Source organism: Poecilia mexicana, unplaced genomic scaffold (genome assembly GCF_051168715.1).
Source record: "Poecilia mexicana isolate PSO_F unplaced genomic scaffold, ASM5116871v1 scaffold_18, whole genome shotgun sequence".
NCBI classification, from domain to species: Eukaryota; Metazoa; Chordata; class Actinopteri; order Cyprinodontiformes; family Poeciliidae; genus Poecilia; species Poecilia mexicana.
The window spans coordinates 16,112,274-16,131,221 of record NW_028263387.1 but is presented as its reverse complement, the minus strand read 5'-3'; the positions used below and the strand labels follow the sequence as shown (position 1 = coordinate 16,131,221).

The following is an 18,948-nucleotide window of genomic DNA, read 5'->3' as shown; positions in this document are numbered from 1 at the left end:
AAGGCTCATTATAGTTCCATCTGGAAATGAAGTCGGAGGGTTTTAGTGGGAAAGCGTATTATGTACGAACTTATGAGGGTGAGTTCGTTGGAAGACAAATCAGTCCCAGGAAAAGCATTTCATTTTCACACCTTGGACTTGAAACGGAAGGGTGTTAACAGCCATTTTGGCTTCCACAAGGCAATGATGTAAACCTGGCATCTGAACACCACCAGCTAGCAGTCATTTTCTCCACCAAGGTTTCTGAACATTGAGCCAGACATTTTATTTTTCTTTGTAGCTGAATACAATGGAGCCTTTTCTTTTTTTTTTTTTTTTGGGTGGGGGTTTACTTTGAAATACTTAGCTTGTGATCAAATTTAACAGGCGCATTGATATTTCCTTCTATCCTCCAAACACATGTAGCAAGTTGTCAAACCTGGACTGCACCTCGGTCAGTTCAGGCTAGCAAAATTGGATGGACATCCTGCTTTCAGATTAGTGCAATTGTTGCTGAAAAAAAGCAACAATTGCTTAGTTTCCATATCTTCCACAAAGTAGCGTATGATCCTTCAGATGAGTGACAGCGTTACTGCCTTGAGGTCAGCAAGTGTCAGTTCTGCTGAGACAAAAAAGGCTGATATAAATAATGTAACTGAGGCTGGCAGCTTTTCAAATGGACCACTGTAATGCAATAGAATTTCCAGACTCATAAAAGGCACAGCCATATATACACTCTGGCTGTTGTCAGCAGTATCACAACATAAAACATGTGCTGGCATCACTCTCCATGCCGTCAGCTTGACGTTGAGTTATGGTGACTCAACGATGTCTGATGTAGCTTCCTTCTCTGGTAAATGAGTCCAGTTTAACTCCCATAGAGCATACTTGATGCTTGTGCAATATCACAGTTCAACAAAGAGGGATTGCAACAGGGTGTGTAGTTGCTATTTCTTTCCATCATTTTCCAACATGGTGTATGGCTCAGCTTGAAGACTTGCGTCACGCCGATACCAGCAGTTATGAACACGTGACATAAGTGCTGTGTGCAGTACAGGTTGTTTGTACACATTTCTTCCTTCTGCTGAAACTATTTTAAAACAGCTTTAGGGATTGTTTTGGAATGCTGTTGCTTCGGAGCGCCGGCTTCTTGTTCAGATGGCGAGACCATAGCCTTCCAGCTTGGTTGAAATGCCCGTTTGAATGGTAATCCTGCCCTATTAATACTAAACTTCAGGTTGTGAAATTAACTGTTCGATATGTATATATGCTATGTTGTGACAACCCAACGATACATTTAAGATTCCTGAAATTCCACCAACGCAGGGTTGTTTAGCAGGTTTAGACAGAAACTAGTAGTTTGAGGGACTCTTTCAACAAGAAAGTTTTCTTGTGCTGCTTAGGGACACAAACAAATAGGAACATTTCTTGTGAGTGCTGGTCAGTTCACCCTTTAGTCATTTTATCTATTTTAGTAATGGCTAGTCTTTTATGTTGTTTTCTTATAGTTTAGTGGAGGGATAAATGTGAATATTTTATGCCAGTAAATAAAGCCAGTTATTTTGGTTTGATCAGCGGTCACAATCTGTCGTGTGACATTAACGTTTATTATTTTCTGATCTTCAGAAAATCATATAAAGTTATTTGTGAGGAATTAGCATTTTTCCAAAACTTGTATAAATGTATAATTATCTAGATAAATAAACTCGCACACAGCAGCAAGGTACAAAATAGTTTTTCTGGTATGAAAAGGAAGTAGACCGGGATTAAAATGAAGAAACAACTTTATAACAAACCAAACTGATTCAGAGGATTTCTCACTCTTGCTGCTTCGTACATGTTTGATGTTGTAACCACATCTTTCATAGATCAGATTTCCAGAGAACCTCAAGATGAGCTTTGTTTCCATTTAGAATAAAACAGCCTTTAAAATCACCAACAAACCTGTGGAAAATCACAAGTTGTGACTCCACAAGTCTCTTGGGGCATTCCCTAATGTAATAACCCAGACAGCATCCACTGCCTTGCTCAGCACAAACATATTCATCCATCAAACCTTTCAACACAGTCTGCTGGCGAGTCTCTCAGTCCAGGGTGCATAGCATACACACAATCGCTGCAGATTTTTGTTGATGCAGATTTTGATCTCTCTCGAGTTCCAGGCCTTGCTTTTAAAATTCTGAATTACATGTTCCAAAGAACTGATGGGTAATTTCATTTTATTGTCCTCCAAGTGTTCAGTTGTTAATAAAAAGAACAAAAATAGAAAATGAGTCGGATCAATGTGTCTTAGTTTAGCTCAAAGGGACGCCAGGAATAAATTAACAAAAGAAACTTGCATTCTGATTGCAAATGGGTTCAGAACTGGTTGATTTTGATTTGATAAAATTCTGGTGTTAATATTTGATTAGAAAAAAAAATCGCCTGGCTTTTGTGAGCATTTGACATCAAACTCTTTGGGCAATAAGTAGAGTTAAACCAATCCATTGACCATAAATCCTTTTTTTTTTTTTTTTAGATCAAATACAAAAAATCTGTATTTTTTTTCCATTAATTGATTGCATCAAACTCAGCAGCTCCAACTATTTTGCATCTATAACCAACAGCATGTTCTTGGATACACTTTTGTAAGTTCATTAAAAATCAGAAATTCATGAACTGGAACAGTACCTGCATTGCTGCAGACAAAGTCCCCATCTGTTTGTCTATCTATCCATCGTACCATCATTCATGAAAAAGACAGAGAGATATTTTCAACTCCTTTACTTAAGACCGACATACTTTTTTATTTTTCCTATTCATGTGTTAAAGTGCTTTAAAGCAATCACAACCTGTCAAAATCTGATTTCGGCTTGTCAATCCTACACACCAGTTATTATCTTTTAGCAGAAGTTAAGTAAAGACTAAATAAGGAATCACATTGGGCGATAAAAATAAACCTGTCTGTAGATTTAAAATGCAGTTCGAATTTGTGCCGAGTTCAGTTCCTCTGGTGCAAAGGGTGTCTGTAAAAGTTAATGAGTAAGCTTTGTTTGTTTACATGCCTGCAAAAATCAGCTCGACATCAGTGTGAAAACAGAAATGAGGCTGCACGTTTTTGTGTGATTGGTTGGGTCAGTTGCACGTTTTTTGTTTTTAAAACCAAATAGGCAAATCAACTGTTAATATAAAAGGATAACACTGAACTCACTGCTGTCACTGGTAACGAGCTGCACATTGACCTCATACAGCTCTCTGGTTCTAACTCTCTCTTTTGTTTCCCCCCACACAGAGTGGACATGTTTTCAGCTTTACCTGGATAAAACTTCTGCAGTAGACGAGTAACTTAAGCTGGAAGTGTGCACCATGATGGCGAACTTGCTGAAAGCTTTACCGTCCCCTTTTGAAGGCAGTTTGAAGCCTTGTCCTGCTACATTAAAGGATGATTGAGCTGTTTTTCTGCATTCAGAAAGTGCATCTTTTCAGAAGAAAAACACAACTCTCCACTAAAGCCTTGCCTATACAAAGACGTGGATTGTAACTTCTTTTTTTTCCCCCTTTGTACGTTTACTTTGGATTTTACCCTTTTTTGTTGTTTAAGATTGTTAAAGCTGCAGAGAGAGGAAACAGAACTTGTGAGCTGCTGACATTGAGTAGAATCCTATGTGTAGCCGGGCAACTGCAGCAGCTTGTGGAATAACCTAACCTTGGACTATCGGGCCCAACCGGGATCTGATCCCAGCTACTACCTGCCTTATCCTCCATCTAATTAACTATCCCACCGGTCTGAAAGCAGACTCCACTAACCAATGGCATGGGCCAAGTTCTTCAGAAAGCAGGGGGGCAATCTGGGGAAATCCTACCAGCCAGGGAGCATGATGTCTCTGGCCCCGACCAAGGGACTGCTGAATGAGCCGGGCCAGAACAGCTGCTTCCTCAACAGTGCTGTGCAGGTAGGTGAAACATTTGTTGGTACAAAGGAGTATTAGGCAAAAATGTGGCTTGTCTGAGAAGTCTGAGCTCTTGGCTTTAGCTGTACTTTATCTTGAGTTTGACTGTTGGGGCTTATTCAGTCATTAGGAATGATTAAGAGCTTTATAATAATTTCAAACTTCCAAAATTTAGATTGCCATATACTCTTGTTCACATAGTAGGTTTAAATTCCCCCCCAAAAATTAAAATAATTACTAAAACTAAGGCTAGTGAGTTTAAGTTAGCAGTTTTGTTGTATAGGAAGGAAAATGAATGCCAAGTAGAGGTTGCAGGACCTTGGACATCTAGAGAGGACACAAAAAAGTTAGAAATAAATAAAAATAAAATTTAATGACTCAAATTTAATAATTTCCAAGTCTGCATTATCAATAAATAAAAAATGGCTATATATGAAAATTTGATACAATTTTACCTATATATGTGACATATATATTTTTTCCTTGCATAAAAATTAAAAATCTGGATATCAGATTTTCTAAAATTCTGCGCTTACTACTTTTTTTAAATTATATGTCATTTTAAAGGAGAGAAAAAAAAAACAGTCACAGAAAACTCAGATTCATGAGAGCAACCAAATAAGGCACACTGCCTGTAATACAGTTTTGGCATGTCGGTCAGACATAAATTGACTGTGATTTAAAAAAAATAAAATAAAAAATTACTTTTGACATGCAAATCATGCACAAACAGAACACACCAACCATGGGGAACCTCTGATACTGATCATTTACAGTTAAGCCCCAAATTATTCCTACCCCTGGTAGATTTTCTTCTGACTGGAAGAACTGGGCAAAATAGACTTCAAATTGTATCTTGTGGTATTTATTATATAACAATATAACTGATAATGAAAAGTGTTTAAAATGTATTTCTGTCTGTTTTGGGGAATAGGTTGTTTGGCTGACGCTGCATGTCCCCCGCTACTCTAGTTACCTTATCATCACCAAAAAAAAAAAAAAAGGACAATAACTGCATTTATTAATCTTTTTTAAAAAGTGAGGACATATTCTGCTGCTCTCATGAAACTAATAATTTGAAAAATAGTAACACTAACAACCTTAGCTTTTAGTAACAGACTTCCTGGTTGAATTAAAGTATCTTTAAGTCTGCTAGATATCACAAGGAAGTTTTGATGTGGGTTGAGATTTTGATTTTAAGCTGAACACATATTCTGATTAGTAGATTTTATAGGTTCTAGACTCAATTTTAATCATTTACAGTTGAAAATGTAAAATGCATAAAACTGATCAAACCTGAATCAGATTTTATAACATACTGCTTGTGATATCGTAAACATTTTAAATGTAGACAGTGAGATTTATTTATTTTAAGTGCAGTTTTTGACATTAGGAAAGCATTTTACAGTGTCTTGCTAGAAAACTTCGAGAAAAATCTGGACTGAATAAGAGAAAACTGTAACCCAATCTTAGTTTTCATCAGGATTGTGAAAACTATTCTGAGTGTATTTGAAAATTGCTAAAATCTTATCTCATTCTTGTGAACCAGAGCAAGTTGGAACAAACTAGTAACAGGAAGAACATTGTAGCAATGGAGACTAGAAGCCAACAAATTGTAGAATCAAACAGAAACTTTCCATTAAGAATGAACTAAAGACGGGAAGAGGAAAATCTTAAAAATAGACCTCCAGTGGCATAAACTACTCTTAGTTTCACTGATTCTAACCAAAACTGACCCAGAAAACCCTCTCACCAGAACAATGGTGTGTGCGTGTGTGTGTGTATAAGGAACCAAGAATCTGACAGAACTGGAAACCATCAGAAAGACAAATGGTTAAAAACCAAGAATCTCAAGACTTGGTTGGTTAGGAATGCATAAACAAGCTGTGAAACTCGCAAAAGGACGACTTCCTAAAAACTGGCCTCGCTGGTCACTTTTCTTTCAGCCCTTAAGTTTTTTTATAACCTGGAAAATAGTTAAATAATATACATTCTTAAAATAAATTATGGAAAAATGTGAAATCCTGTCCTAAATATCACATAGCTGAATGTTTATCCAAATTTTTTGTAGGCTTATTTATTTTATTGGTGTCGCGGTACAACATGTTCCACCCTCTGACCGTCTTTATTGTAGTAATTTCAGGGGCTTAGTCACCATCTAAATCTGTCCGAGCTTCCCAGCAGTTTATGAATGTTCTCTACGCTTGCTTTTGACCACTGCAGCCCTGGCTGGTGAGATGATTCATTGCAGCAGTCATGAGTTAGGTCAGTCTCAAAGAAGACCGTGACTCAGAGGCTAAGACAACCCATGAGCTGGTTGGAGATGATCACTGCTTTTGGCTGTATTTCTCTATATGAGAGACGATTCTGAAACCTTGGAGACATCATTTTGAATGTCATGCATATAACAAAATATACCCAAGGGTGTTTGGCTCTCTTACATAATAAGATTATTCACACTCAACAAAAACAAAACTTCTGCTCCTGGTCGTTAGAATTTTGTTTGTATTTCTGATTAGTGTTTGCGAGATTAGATTGTAGGAAATCCTCTTGACTGTGAGATTGGAGATTAACCTGCTTCTCTGTTTCCTTTTTGTAGGTCCTGTGGCATCTGGACATCTTCAGACGCAGCTTGAGACAGCTGCCAGGGCATTTCTGTCTGGGAGACTCATGCATTTTTTGTGCATTAAAAGTACGGCATTTTTAGCAACTTCCTAAATAACCATGAAGCCTTTTTTTTTTCCCCATTATGGATGCATAATGCTAGTCACAGAAATTGGTATTGTACATGACCTTGCAAAAGTATTCATACCCCTTCATTAACATCCAATACAAACAACAACATGTTTTATTGGGATTTTATGAAGTTAGCCAACACAAATTCGAAAACATGTTTTTCATTTAAATATTAGCCCTCCTACATAAAACCATCTCTCATAGTCAATTCTGACCAGTTTCTCTGTGTTTACCAAATAATAGCTTTCCAACAGCATGATCCTGACAGCACCATGTTTCAACATAGGGATGGCGTGGAAACGCGTGAAAAAGAAGTGTTACTTGCTGCTTTGTGTTTTTCACATTTAAGTTTTTTTTTACTTTAAAGTGACTTAACAAAAAATTAGCTATTTGAATCCAGATGCATGAATGCCTGCAAACACAATGTGGCACTGTCCATGTGTGAACCTCTCCTCTCCTCTCCTCCTTCGTCAGGGCCTTTTCTCCCAGTTCCAGCAGAGTCGGGAGCGCGCCTTGCCTTCTGACAACCTGCGTCACGCCTTGGCAGAGACCTTTAAGGACGAGCAGCGCTTCCAGCTGGGCTTTATGGATGATGCCGCAGAGTGCTTTGTAAGTGTTTGTACGTTATGCTGCCACGCAGTTAGGGCAATTCTGCAACAAACTGTTGGGGGAGGTCACTGAAAGAGCTTCTGTCCCCCCATCACCTCCCCTCTCAACTTCTTCCACAATAGGACTAAATATCATCATGACAGGTTATATAAGCATGTTGGCTGTGTTCGGACCACTGCTTATTAGTTTTGATATAAAGGTTTTCTTTAGATTAGTTTATTTACAGTGTTAATCGCTAGAAACTCATCAGAGGTTTGTATGAACCTCATCACAATGGATTTAAAGGGAGAGCTTCATACAGGACATGAATTTCTTGTGGACTATAAGTGCCTGGATGGGGCACTAAAACACACATTAGTCTGAATATGCAAAGTAGTCATTAAATGTGGCAGTATGAGGGAATTTTAAGAAATCGGAAACAATAGAAAATTGCAGTATTTGACACCATAATTGACCAAAAATGTAAAAGTACTCATTACATGATAATCAATTTAATGGATATTGATCCATTCCATTTTGCTTTATTGATTATTTTTTTCCGTGCCAACTTATTTTTAGGTTTAGTAACATAAATATTTATTTACTTATTTATTATTTGCTGACTTGTTTACTTCTGTCATGTTTATTTTTTATGGTTTTACCTATTATTTGCATATGTACTTATATAAATGTCTATATATTTACCTTCTATCTAATTAATTAATTCACTTTATTATTTACTTATTTATGTACTTAGGTTTTAGTGATCCAGTTATGTACTCTTTCAGTTGGCTTGTTTTTATAAGCAGACATAAGGATGTCGTATCAGTGTTTTCTAGACGTCTTGTCCCCCAATGTGAAGCACAAAATAGTAAAGCATAGATGCCACTTTTTAAGTGGCAGCCACCACAAGGGTCAAAATGTGTCAGGATGTAAAGTTACTCTCCTGATGCATATTTGCAGGCTGCAAGAAAATATATCTTTTCTCCTACAGACCTTTTCTGGGCCTTTGAGAATATCTCAGTACCTGACTGGTTCTACTTGTGAGCGGGGTTCATTTGTACCTGTCTCCTTCTGTATTCTCACAAGCTCCATAGCTTTTGTTCCTGGATTGAATTGCAATTTTCTCACCATATTAGCCCTGGGCGGTGTGACTGCTGCATTGTTTCGTTGCTTTTTTACTTGCATTCCATTGTACTCAAGATGAACAGGTTACTTTCAGGCATTTTAAAGTTGTTTCCAAGGATAGTAGGACATGTGCACATGTTGTTTTGGGTTTTACTTGTTTCTTGTATGATTGTTTTTCTATTACTGTGTCAAGAGGCAAATTGTGAACCAGTGTCGCATTTAAAAACTTTGAGCCTATACTGCGTAGCGTAATATCTGGCAAAGCCTTTAATATTTCTTGCACTCTATAGCGGTTTGTAAAAATACAAAGAATCTGAAGTGCAGCTGCTCCATTTGAGTTGGTTGTTTTATTTATATCTGAGGCATTTCCTTGTCTTTCTTAGGAAAACATACTGGAGAGGATCCACCTGCATATTGTGCCTGAGGAGACAGATGCCTGCACCTCCAACTCTTGTATCACACATCAGAAGTTTGCTATGTCACTTTATGAGCAGGTCAGTAGGTTTCTTTATCAACGTTTTGAGTTTAACTACATTTTCTTACCTAGTATCAATTTACAACAAATGCTGTCTTAATGCACAGCACAAAACAAAAAGATAAAATTTATACACAGTGATATATTTTCTAATCCATACAATGCAATCGTACAGATCAGATTGGATTATATACAGAACTTTACAGTGTAATATTTTATTTTAAAATGTCAAATAGTAAAATGTTGTCCATGTAAGGAAGCCCTGTTAGTTTCATTAGGTTGTTGACTTCATAGCAATCCCTGATTCTAAGCAAGAGGGTGGAGAGGAAACAGAATCTTTTAAAGAGGTGAAGCTTCCAGCAGAACCAGGCCTCAACCTACTTTGGGTTGAGAGGAAAGAAAACGGACACAGAAATAAAAGGGAGAGGCACCGGTCTGTCATGATCAGCACAAGTATGATGTCGGTAGTGAGCAGGACTGCGAAAACTTTTGGTTAAGCCAGTGGAGTCCAAGATAACTGTAACGGCCATTGCTTACATACATTTTTAGACTCTAAAACCATAAACAGAGGACAACTTTGTGCTGTACACTTTGGGTTAGTGTTTGGAGTAGTGTGAAAATTTCAATAGTTGGGCAGAGTTGACTCATTTATACCAAGGTAATCCTGCAGTGTCTCACTGAGGTGGATAACGATGCATATGGTGTTGAAACGTGTGTTTAAACTACAAATCTGCCGTCTGTGGTCTGAACCGTGGATTGTCACTGGACTAATAAGTTAGACCATATTTAGAGAAAGGAGAATTGCTCCTTCTGAGATTAAGTGGTTGGTGTCTCTCTGGATCAGATCAGGTTTTTCCCAGAAATGCTGAGTGAAAACATGCTGCCTAACGGCTCATCAAAACATGGACGGTACCAGAGAAAACTATGGAGTCCAGCATTGTATTGTGAACTGTAAGCACTCAGAAATATTCAATATTTTATTATTTACGTCATTGTCAATCAATTCTACCATTTATGATTGTATCCGTTTGGCCTTCAGGGTTGATCTGTGGATGGTCTGAACCTTCTTTTAGACAGCGTTAGGATTTAGAGTCCTGCACACATACAGTTGCACGGTGCTACATGAGTCAGTGCTTGAGACAATGGGAATCCAATCCATCATGTTTTCACACTGGGTCGCCCCTTGTGGATTACACAGGGTGTTTTATTGTCAGGCTGCACGACGCTGCGGCAGCAGCAATACCGGATGTGTCACAGATGCTGCACGCATAAATCCCAGCTACGCACAACATGCACACCAGCCTGCTCTGTGGCACTGATGCCCATCACTGACTCTGTTCCTGTCCTAAACAAGCGCTCTCTCTACATCTAGCTGGTAGCACATGTTTGATCTGACTCCCTTAACTTTTTGACTCCAAAGCAGCAAATAATACTGAAACTTAATCCCACATTTGGTCGTCTGTATATATCTTTAATGGTTTGGTTTTTTGTTTTTATTTCCTGCCTATAATAAAATGGTCCTTGGCAGAAGTTGTATAAGCTTTCTTTCATTGCCTTCTTGCTCACTGACCTTCTCCTCTTCAGTCCGTGTGCCGTAGCTGTGGGGCGTCGTCGGACCCGCTGCCGTTTACAGAGCTGGTACATTATATTTCCATCACAGCGCTCTGGTAAGGGACAGAATATTTAAAGCCCCCTTTTTTCCTATTAAAAGGAGGTAATAAGAGACCTACAGTGAATAGGATGCACTGCTGCTACATCCTATTCACCATCGGTCATATTATGTCTTTTTTTTTCTAATATGATTTGGTAGAAAAAAAATCTAGTGCTGACGTTTTCTGCTTTCTCAGTCAACAGACGCATCAGCGTCGTGATGAGTCTTTTGGGGAACTGTTACAAGCAGCAAGTACAATTGGGGACCTTAGAAATTGTCCAGTAAGTATTTTATTTATTTTTTTATTAATTTGTTTCAACAGTTTGGTCATTTTGTTGGAGGCTTTTTGTAATCAGTAAAAATGGGATATATATAACTGTGATATATATTACTTTTATTGTATTCTAAATTGAGGTGCACCTACATATTCAACTACTTGATATTGCTCATAGTTTCTGAAATATTTTATACTTGTGGTTTTAATGAGACTTAAATTGTTGTTTTGCTCTTTCTTTCTTTCAGAGCAACTGTGGTCAGAAGATCCGGATCAGACAGGTCCTGATGAACTGCCCAGAAATAGTCACCATCGGCTTTGTGTGGGACTCTGAACAATCGGATCTCACAGAGGAAGTCATCCGCTCGCTGGGGCCTCATCTCAGCCTCTCTGCGGTGAGTCGCCTTTAAGCTGTCGTTTACATGTAATTTAGTTTCCAGCTAAATTAAAATAGCTCTGTGGGGTCCACCAAAACATCAGGCTTGATTAAAAGTACTGAGAGTGTACTGGTTTCCATTTACGCAACTGCTACGTCTTCTGACAGCTCTAGGGTCGGTTTATTGTAGCGCAGTCGGACATTTGTTGGGAATAAAGTGGGGAATTACTTCTGTGGAATTCTGTGCAGCTGCATAAGCAGTTGACGCCCAATGCCCCGGCGATCAAACAGCTTGTCAGAAAGGCCCTCCTCTCATCTTTGTGTGGGAGAATGCCTGTGAAGTGAACATGAAGGTTCGACGTGTTTTTACTGAAAGAAGGAAAACAATCTGAAGCTTGTTTATAGACAAACATTCAATCAGGAATAGGCCCAAATGTGGTCATGTGTTTCCTGATGTCTCCTGTTGGACATTAATATTGAACTACAAGCTACAACATGACGTAATTTACAAACTAGTCCTCAGTGGCTCTATTAGCATCAACTCTCTGTGTGGTTGAACTTTACAAGCAAAAATCAATCAGTGGAGTTCAGATCAGGACACAGTCCACACATTGCATATCAGTATTCAGACTGGTTTCTTAACAGCTCCCTCTTTAGATGTTTCAAAGCCAAACCATCAGAAGAATTTGTTAAAGCTGCCCTCGCATTAATCCACCACAAAAGTTTTTATTCATTTGGAACAGTCCATGTGACTTTATTGGGTGTTAAAGCGAGTCCCACTCCTTCTTGATTTGCTTTGTAAGCTCTGCTCTGCTCTTTTTTTTTTTTTTTTTTTTTAAAGCTTGAGACAGGAAACAGAAAGCGTACTGTTCAGGAAACATGTTTGAGAGAAACTGTTCACCAACACTGTCCTTGTAATGTTTGTGCAACAAATGCAGACAATAACCCTGGTTTTAGCCAGAAATCTGGGGAAGATTGGATCACATGTGAAGGTCCGCTTTTGTCCTATTCAAAGCTAGGAAGGAACAGCAGTTTTAACTTTATTTCCTGCTTACTTTTGCATCTATCACCTGCGTATAAATATTTCATTTGCGTGTGTGTTTGCGACCGCAGCTCTTCTACAGGGTGACGGACGAGCATGCCAGAAAGGGAGAGCTGCTGCTTGTGGGGATGATCTGCTACTCCAGCCACCACTACTGTGCCTTCGCCTTCCACACCAAATCCTCCAAATGGGTTTTCTTTGATGATGCAACAGTGAAAGAGGTGAGGAGGACACTTTCTGGTTTGTTAGACGTGGAAGATTATATATCTAGGGTTGTAGGACCCTAGATATGTAGATATATTTCAGTACAGCCCATCCAGTGAAGACAACAGAGAGACAGAATAAGGAAGAGGGGATGCCTGTTGTATGATGGTAAACTTTTCCAATATTTACAACATTTTATCAATAAGTTCTTGTCCATATGTTCCTGTATGTGGCTTCTTAAGTCATCGCTACAGGTGAGTCTGGTGCCTAAGTCCCCTCCAGTCATTCGTTTAAAAAAAACATATTTAAAAGAGTGGCACAAGTTTATGCAAAACTTTATGTACAAAACAAGCATATTTAAAATAAATACAATCCTCAAATCTCATTAAATTGAGTTTTTCAAAATGGTGCAATTGATTACAGTTACCCAGCTTCAATTATGGTCTTATGCATTTAAGGTTTTGAAAATTAAACTGAGCAGTTTTGGTGACTTAATGTGATTTTTTTTAAAAGGTAAAACAGAGTCCAGAACATCACACAGATACTCAAAGTTACTCATAATATCAAGATGTCCAGCCCTTAAAAAGACACTGAGATGCAAGGAAACTTGCAGATTTCTGAACATTTCTGAACTTGACTCAAAGCTGATGGTAGACTTGAATATGCTTCATGGACATTTTCTGCATGTATAAAATAACTGTCGCCTGCTTACATCTAACATGAACAGATATCTGGTAAATCAATATAAAGATTCAGCAAGATCATTCCAAGAAAGAAGCCTTGTGTGACCCCTACAGGGCAACCTGACAAATTATCAGAAGATTTATTTTTAAGCTCTAAATAAACCATAACCAAGAAATTCCAGCAAGCCACAATATGCAATTTAAGCACTATTAAATTACATACTGCGGCTTGCTTGAATTTCCACTGTTTGTACATGAATGTATTGCTGGTTCTTAGTAGGGACAAGGATCCTTCGCATTAAAAAGGGAGAATTATAGAAAGATATGATATTTTTTGTGATTGTTGCAAGGTTAAGATAGCACCATTAGGCACAGTTTAAATCATTAGTGCCTAATGAGTTGGTGAGCATTGGCCTGGTTTAAAAGCAGCACAGAGAGGCTCCTCAACTGTTTTATGACTGCATTTGGAGTATTAAAGTCTGCGTAGAGGCTTTTAATGGATGTCTTCAATTGTGTTAGAGAAAAAGTCGCACAGAATACTGAATTATTTATATATATATATATATATATATATATATATCGTAAGAAAATTCTTTTTTTTTTTTTCCTCCAGATTTATTTTTTCTCATTTAATCCATTTCTATGATACGAATATGTGAGCAAGCCCATTGTCTCACATCCTGCTCACTATTTTCTCGGGGACGGTGGCGCAGCGGTCGCCTGGCTCTGCGTCAATCCATCAGTAGCTTGTGCTGCTTGTGCTGCAAACCTGAGCGAGATGGAGGAGCTACTGCGCTTCAGCTCCTGCCAAGTACCTGGATCGCAGCTCGCCAGCATTCCTAGGAGTCCTAAAACAGTTGTCACAGAACGACTGCGGCACCGTCGCCTCGCCATGTTTTTTTTTTTTCCAGCTTCATAAAATAGCCTTTTCTGAAAATTAGGAACACAGAAAGCATTTTGGAGCTTCAATTAGCCGGGGAGTTTTTATCGTTTCCTTATATTGGCCAGTATAACTGGTGGAATGTTTGCAAAGGGAAGCTGGTTATTCAGAAGTAATTCAGCTGTAGAAATTGTGGTGATTTTAAGTTTCACTTTGACAGCTAATTACTAAACTACTTTACAAAAAACTGCTGGAATTTTTTAAATGATTTATTTACCCCCCACCCCCACCCTCCAAGTCCCTTAAGGTTTTCATCCGAAACTTAAAATTTGACAAAATGTGAGGACATTGGTTTGATCAAAGTAACTTTTTTTTTTCCACTTGACAAACACTTACATTTCCAAATTAAGGAACAAATAAAGAATAATTGTACTCTGATTAGTTGCTACACGTTCTTTTTATCTTATGTATTTTTTACACTAATAATTTAGTTTTACATAAATGTATTCTCAAAGATTGTAAAATGGCACCAAGTCTATTTTTAGTTCATTTGATGAACTTTCCTTTTAAGTGGGAAGATTCAACAGGAAGATATCGGAAGAGTTTCAATTTCAAGCTAAATTCTTGTTCTCCAAGTGCAGCAAATGCATATTTCTTTGCAAACTCAGTGAAACAATACTTTAAATAATCTTGTAACCTAAATAATGTTTTATTCTATAATCAAGCAGCCTTATCTTTGTACCCTTTTGCCACATTCGGTTTGGTGTTTTTGCCTAGTTTCGTCTCTGTGGATCACATTTATTTAGACTTTAAATCCTTTTTTTTTTTTTTGTTTTTTTTTTTTTTGTCTGTTGCAGATTGGTACTCGGTGGAAAGATGTGGTCACTAAATGTATTAAAGGTCACTTCCAGCCTCTACTTCTCTTTTACTCCAACCCTGATGGGAGTGCCATCCACACAGAAGATGCCTCGAGACTCAACAGCAACCACTCGCACACCCACAAGACCAACGTCAACGGCGATGCAGCAGGTATAATTTGCTCCCCAGTGTTTTTTTTGTCTTTTTTTCTCTGTCCTGACTTTAGCTATATGTTCTTCCATATAAACGCCTGTACATAGGTTGGGGGGGGACATTATGTTGATATAGTATGTACTTTTTGTAGTAATTACCATTGTCTGGATTTGGTTTCTGTTCTATGATTGTTTTACCAGGTTCTCTGTACTGAATACATCTTGTAAATCCATTTGGATGTTTTTTTTTTCAACCTTCGTTTGATTTTATTTTATTTTTTTAGATTAGTTGAACAAGTAAATGGAGAAGGGAAAAATATAAATATTTCAAGACTTTTCTTCTCTAAATAGTTATATCTATCCAACCATTTTCTCCATTGTCTATTACTTTGTCCATTACTTCTCTCTCTGACCATTCAGCTTTCCATTCTCAATCTATTCTTCAATCTGTCTTTCCATCAAGTACCATTTTTTTGCCTACTGTCCATCCATATGTCCATTTGTACATTCTCCATCAATCTATCCATAATTATCTGTAGCTCTGTCTATTCCTTTGTTTATTGTCCATCAGTCTTTTCATCCATCTGTCCATTATCTTTCTACTGCTATTAATTTTCTATTGTCCACCCATTCATTCTTAGTCCAGCCATCTAGTTTCTGATTGTATATCCACTTGTCAGTAGTCACTCAGTCAATCCAACCATCTGTTCCATTCTTAATTGTCCAGCCGTTCCATTTTTGTCCATGGTTTACCCATTCATTTTTCCATTATTTATTAATCCATCTTTTTTCTGTCTGTCTGTATGTCCATTCTCTGTCTATTGGTTTTCACTGTCCTTCTATTCACCCATCTATTTGTCTAATGTCCTGTGGTCATTCTGTCTATTCATCCCAGTTTTGGCCCATTGTCAATCCATTCACCATCTACCTGTCCTTTTGTTCACCACTTCCTTCAGCTGGCCACTAATCTGTTAATTTGTCCATTCTTTTAATTTTTTGCCTATTGTTGGTCAGTCCATTTTTCCATCCATTGGTCATCTGTCCTCTATCAATCCTTCCTTCTAAAATCCGTTTGTCCCTCTGGTCATTATCCATCTGTCCAGCCGTCTGTTTATCCATCCATCCTTCCTGCTACCGTCTGGTTGTTCTGGTTCCATGAGTAAAACCAACTCCTGTACATACGTGGTAAAGACATAGTGAACTTTGGTGTTAAATCTTTACAATCCCCCTTGGATCTCTGGGAAGTTGAGTCTTGAAATCGGACCTGAAAGTGTTTCACTTTTTAAAATCATATTGGTTACATTTGTAGCCAGGCGGTGGTGATGGAAACATATCATCTGCTGGGATTATTTATCCCTGGATTTGTGCGGTTAGGGAGTTTTTTTTTTTTTTTTTCATCCCCTTTAAAGATCCTCCTCCAACTCTCTGTGTTGGCTGTGCCCCAGCTCCAATCTGTGGCAGCTGCTCAGTGTCCATCAGAGCTGTCAGAACAGCCGGAAAAACTACATGATGATGACTGAAGATACTGTCATTTCAGTTCTCATTCAATGCTCAAGGTTGACGTCTCTATTTTTACTCCTGAACAAGGTAGCGCTGTGAGAAAGTTGAGCTTGACAATGTGTTTTCTTTCCTGCAGGTGTTGAGTCTCCAATTCCAGCACCCAAGAAGATTGAATTGACCAAAGAGAATCTGAAAGCTGTGCTGGACCACGAGCCTCACAAAAAGAAAACCACTTCAACTCTCAGCAGGGGCAGCAGGCAGACCAGCGGTGGACGGGGACAAGGTAAAGGAATCAAGTAATTTGCAATACTCAAAGTACAGGTTGAATAACGAGAGCAAAGTATTAAATAGCAGAGGACAAGAAAAATAAATTCACTAACATTTTGAGATCTTTTAAGGGAAAAACTAGAAGTGTGAACTAGATGAGTCACACTGTTTAGTTTCCGTCCTTTTTCATCTCATTAAAAGCCGGCCTCGCTGATAAATATTTTTGTCCTCAGATTCTGGCAGCAAGCAGAGATCTGGCATGGCAACCAGGGGTAGTGATAATTAAACGTCTTTGCTGTAAAACTAAATCTGACCATGTTTGGAACGCAGAAGGGATTGGGGACTCGCGTAGAGGAGAAAGGTCACGAAGACCCGTCATTTCTACACACATGTAGCGTAATATTATTATCACAAAGTGTAAAAGAAGAAAAGAAAATGCTGGCAGAAGAGCAAGAACGAGCAAATTCAAATGGTTGAGGTCAAGAGAAAGCTAATTGTTGTAATTTACTGACTAACAAAGGAAAAACTGGAAGTACGAATTATATTGCTTGATTTCTGTCCCTTTTTAGCCTTTGAACATTTCTCTTACCGCTTTTTGTCTTTGGTTTCTGGCAACACGTAGAAATTTGGCATTTCAGACACTGGAAGGGAGGATTTAGTATCTTTTAAAATCATATAATTTATTTCTGTAAAATTAAATGTTTTGTTATTGATCTTGCTTATAGATTATTGTACTAATAGTTTTACTAATTTTTCATTATTATTATTATTATTATTATTATTATTATTATTATTGTTGTATAAATGTGTAAAGATGTTAAAACAAGACAGACATTACAACAGAAATTATGAATTTTTACTATTTTAAAATGATTGAATATGCATCACACTATTTCTGAGGATGAGGATTTGAGGGGAAAAAAAAACAAACATGTAGTGGGAGAAATTGAGGAAATAAAATGGTAACCATAAATGATTACAATAGAAATAAAAAATAAATGCAAAATGCAGTATTTGTGATGAAACCTAAAATCATATCAAGAACAAAACAAATAGACTGTGCAAAGCTGTTAGTTAAGTAATAAATATACAATATTAATTAAATAATATGGAAATAAAAACATTTAATAAATTAATATAAATATAAATAAGCAATGACGTTAATGTACAGACTGGGAACAAAACAAAATAAAACACCAGCAGTTGTGTACTGTGCATCGTGGTGTCTGGGCCTCTTTAAGCCTTTAGGCTGCTGGAGAGTTGAAAACATAAAGGTGACGAGCAGTAGGAAGTAGTGATCGCAGATCCTACCAGGTAATGTGATACTGAAGGACTTCAGTATCACATTACTTCCTCATCTTAATTTTCAAACAATAAATCATGCTCAAGAAAGCAAAATATTTTGGATACTGAATTTTTGTGCTGTTTCTTTTGTTGCTGATTTAAACATTTTTTTTTTTTTTTTATTATTGTTTTTAGTGAAACGTGAGACCAGTGATCCTAAAGGACGCCTCAGGGATTTGTCCAGAGAAGCTGCCCATAGAGCGGCAGATCTGAGAGGAATGCATCCAGTCAGGAGAGATGCTGACAGAGGTGGTCAGCAGAGGCAGGAGCATCGCCACAGAGGTGGGTTTTCACCCGTATGTGGTATCTATAGGAGACTCGACATGAGAAACATGAGGCGTAGTGGAACAGAAAGCTGTCCCCTTTCCCTCGTCGAGCCCTTACGTAACTTTCCGTTTTGGAGCAATGTGTCAGAAAGGGGATTAAAGCTGCTGACGTCTGTTTGAGCCAGCGTTGATCCTCCTTGCTCTCAAACTCCCTTTTTTACCTTCTCGTGTTTACATCAATACTGACAACTTTTACTAAAAACAGAAAACGGCTGAAATCCACAAAGGGAAATATACCCTTAGATTTGATCTATTATTAACTTATATTTTAGCCCCAAGTTTTCTAATTCAATTCACAACTCGGGTTTGTGTGTTTTTAATCAGTGCCTGACTGATTTGATTCGTCTCTCTTAATTAAGTGTTTTTATGTGTGTGGAAGGGGGGGATTATGGAGCACAGTTTGCAGCATACACCTAATGCTATGTAACATTTCCTGTGGCGTCAGATAGTGATGAGTTAGTGTCACTCATGTGACACTAACTAAACAGCTAAAGATTACACTGTAGTTTCTACAAGTAAAGATGCACAGATTAAAAAAAGCCTGTTTCTGATCACC

At 37.9% G+C, this 18,948-nt stretch overlaps 1 protein-coding gene across 1 annotated transcript in view; it reads left to right on the top strand.

Moving 5' to 3' along the window:
• The window catches only part of usp53a (ubiquitin specific peptidase 53a), a 35,597-nt gene that overhangs the window by 6,191 nt on the left and 10,458 nt on the right, over positions 1 to 18,948 (top strand). The window contains exons 2-12 of the mRNA XM_015008300.2: positions 3,251 to 3,911; positions 6,508 to 6,600; positions 7,119 to 7,253; positions 8,744 to 8,854; positions 10,420 to 10,502; positions 10,683 to 10,767; positions 11,009 to 11,155; positions 12,250 to 12,399; positions 14,803 to 14,974; positions 16,592 to 16,738; positions 18,202 to 18,348. Of these exons, the coding sequence (XP_014863786.2) occupies positions 3,768 to 3,911; positions 6,508 to 6,600; positions 7,119 to 7,253; positions 8,744 to 8,854; positions 10,420 to 10,502; positions 10,683 to 10,767; positions 11,009 to 11,155; positions 12,250 to 12,399; positions 14,803 to 14,974; positions 16,592 to 16,738; positions 18,202 to 18,348 (1,414 nt within the window). The 5' untranslated portion in view covers positions 3,251 to 3,767. The remainder of the gene's footprint in view (positions 1 to 3,250; positions 3,912 to 6,507; positions 6,601 to 7,118; positions 7,254 to 8,743; positions 8,855 to 10,419; positions 10,503 to 10,682; positions 10,768 to 11,008; positions 11,156 to 12,249; positions 12,400 to 14,802; positions 14,975 to 16,591; positions 16,739 to 18,201; positions 18,349 to 18,948) is intronic.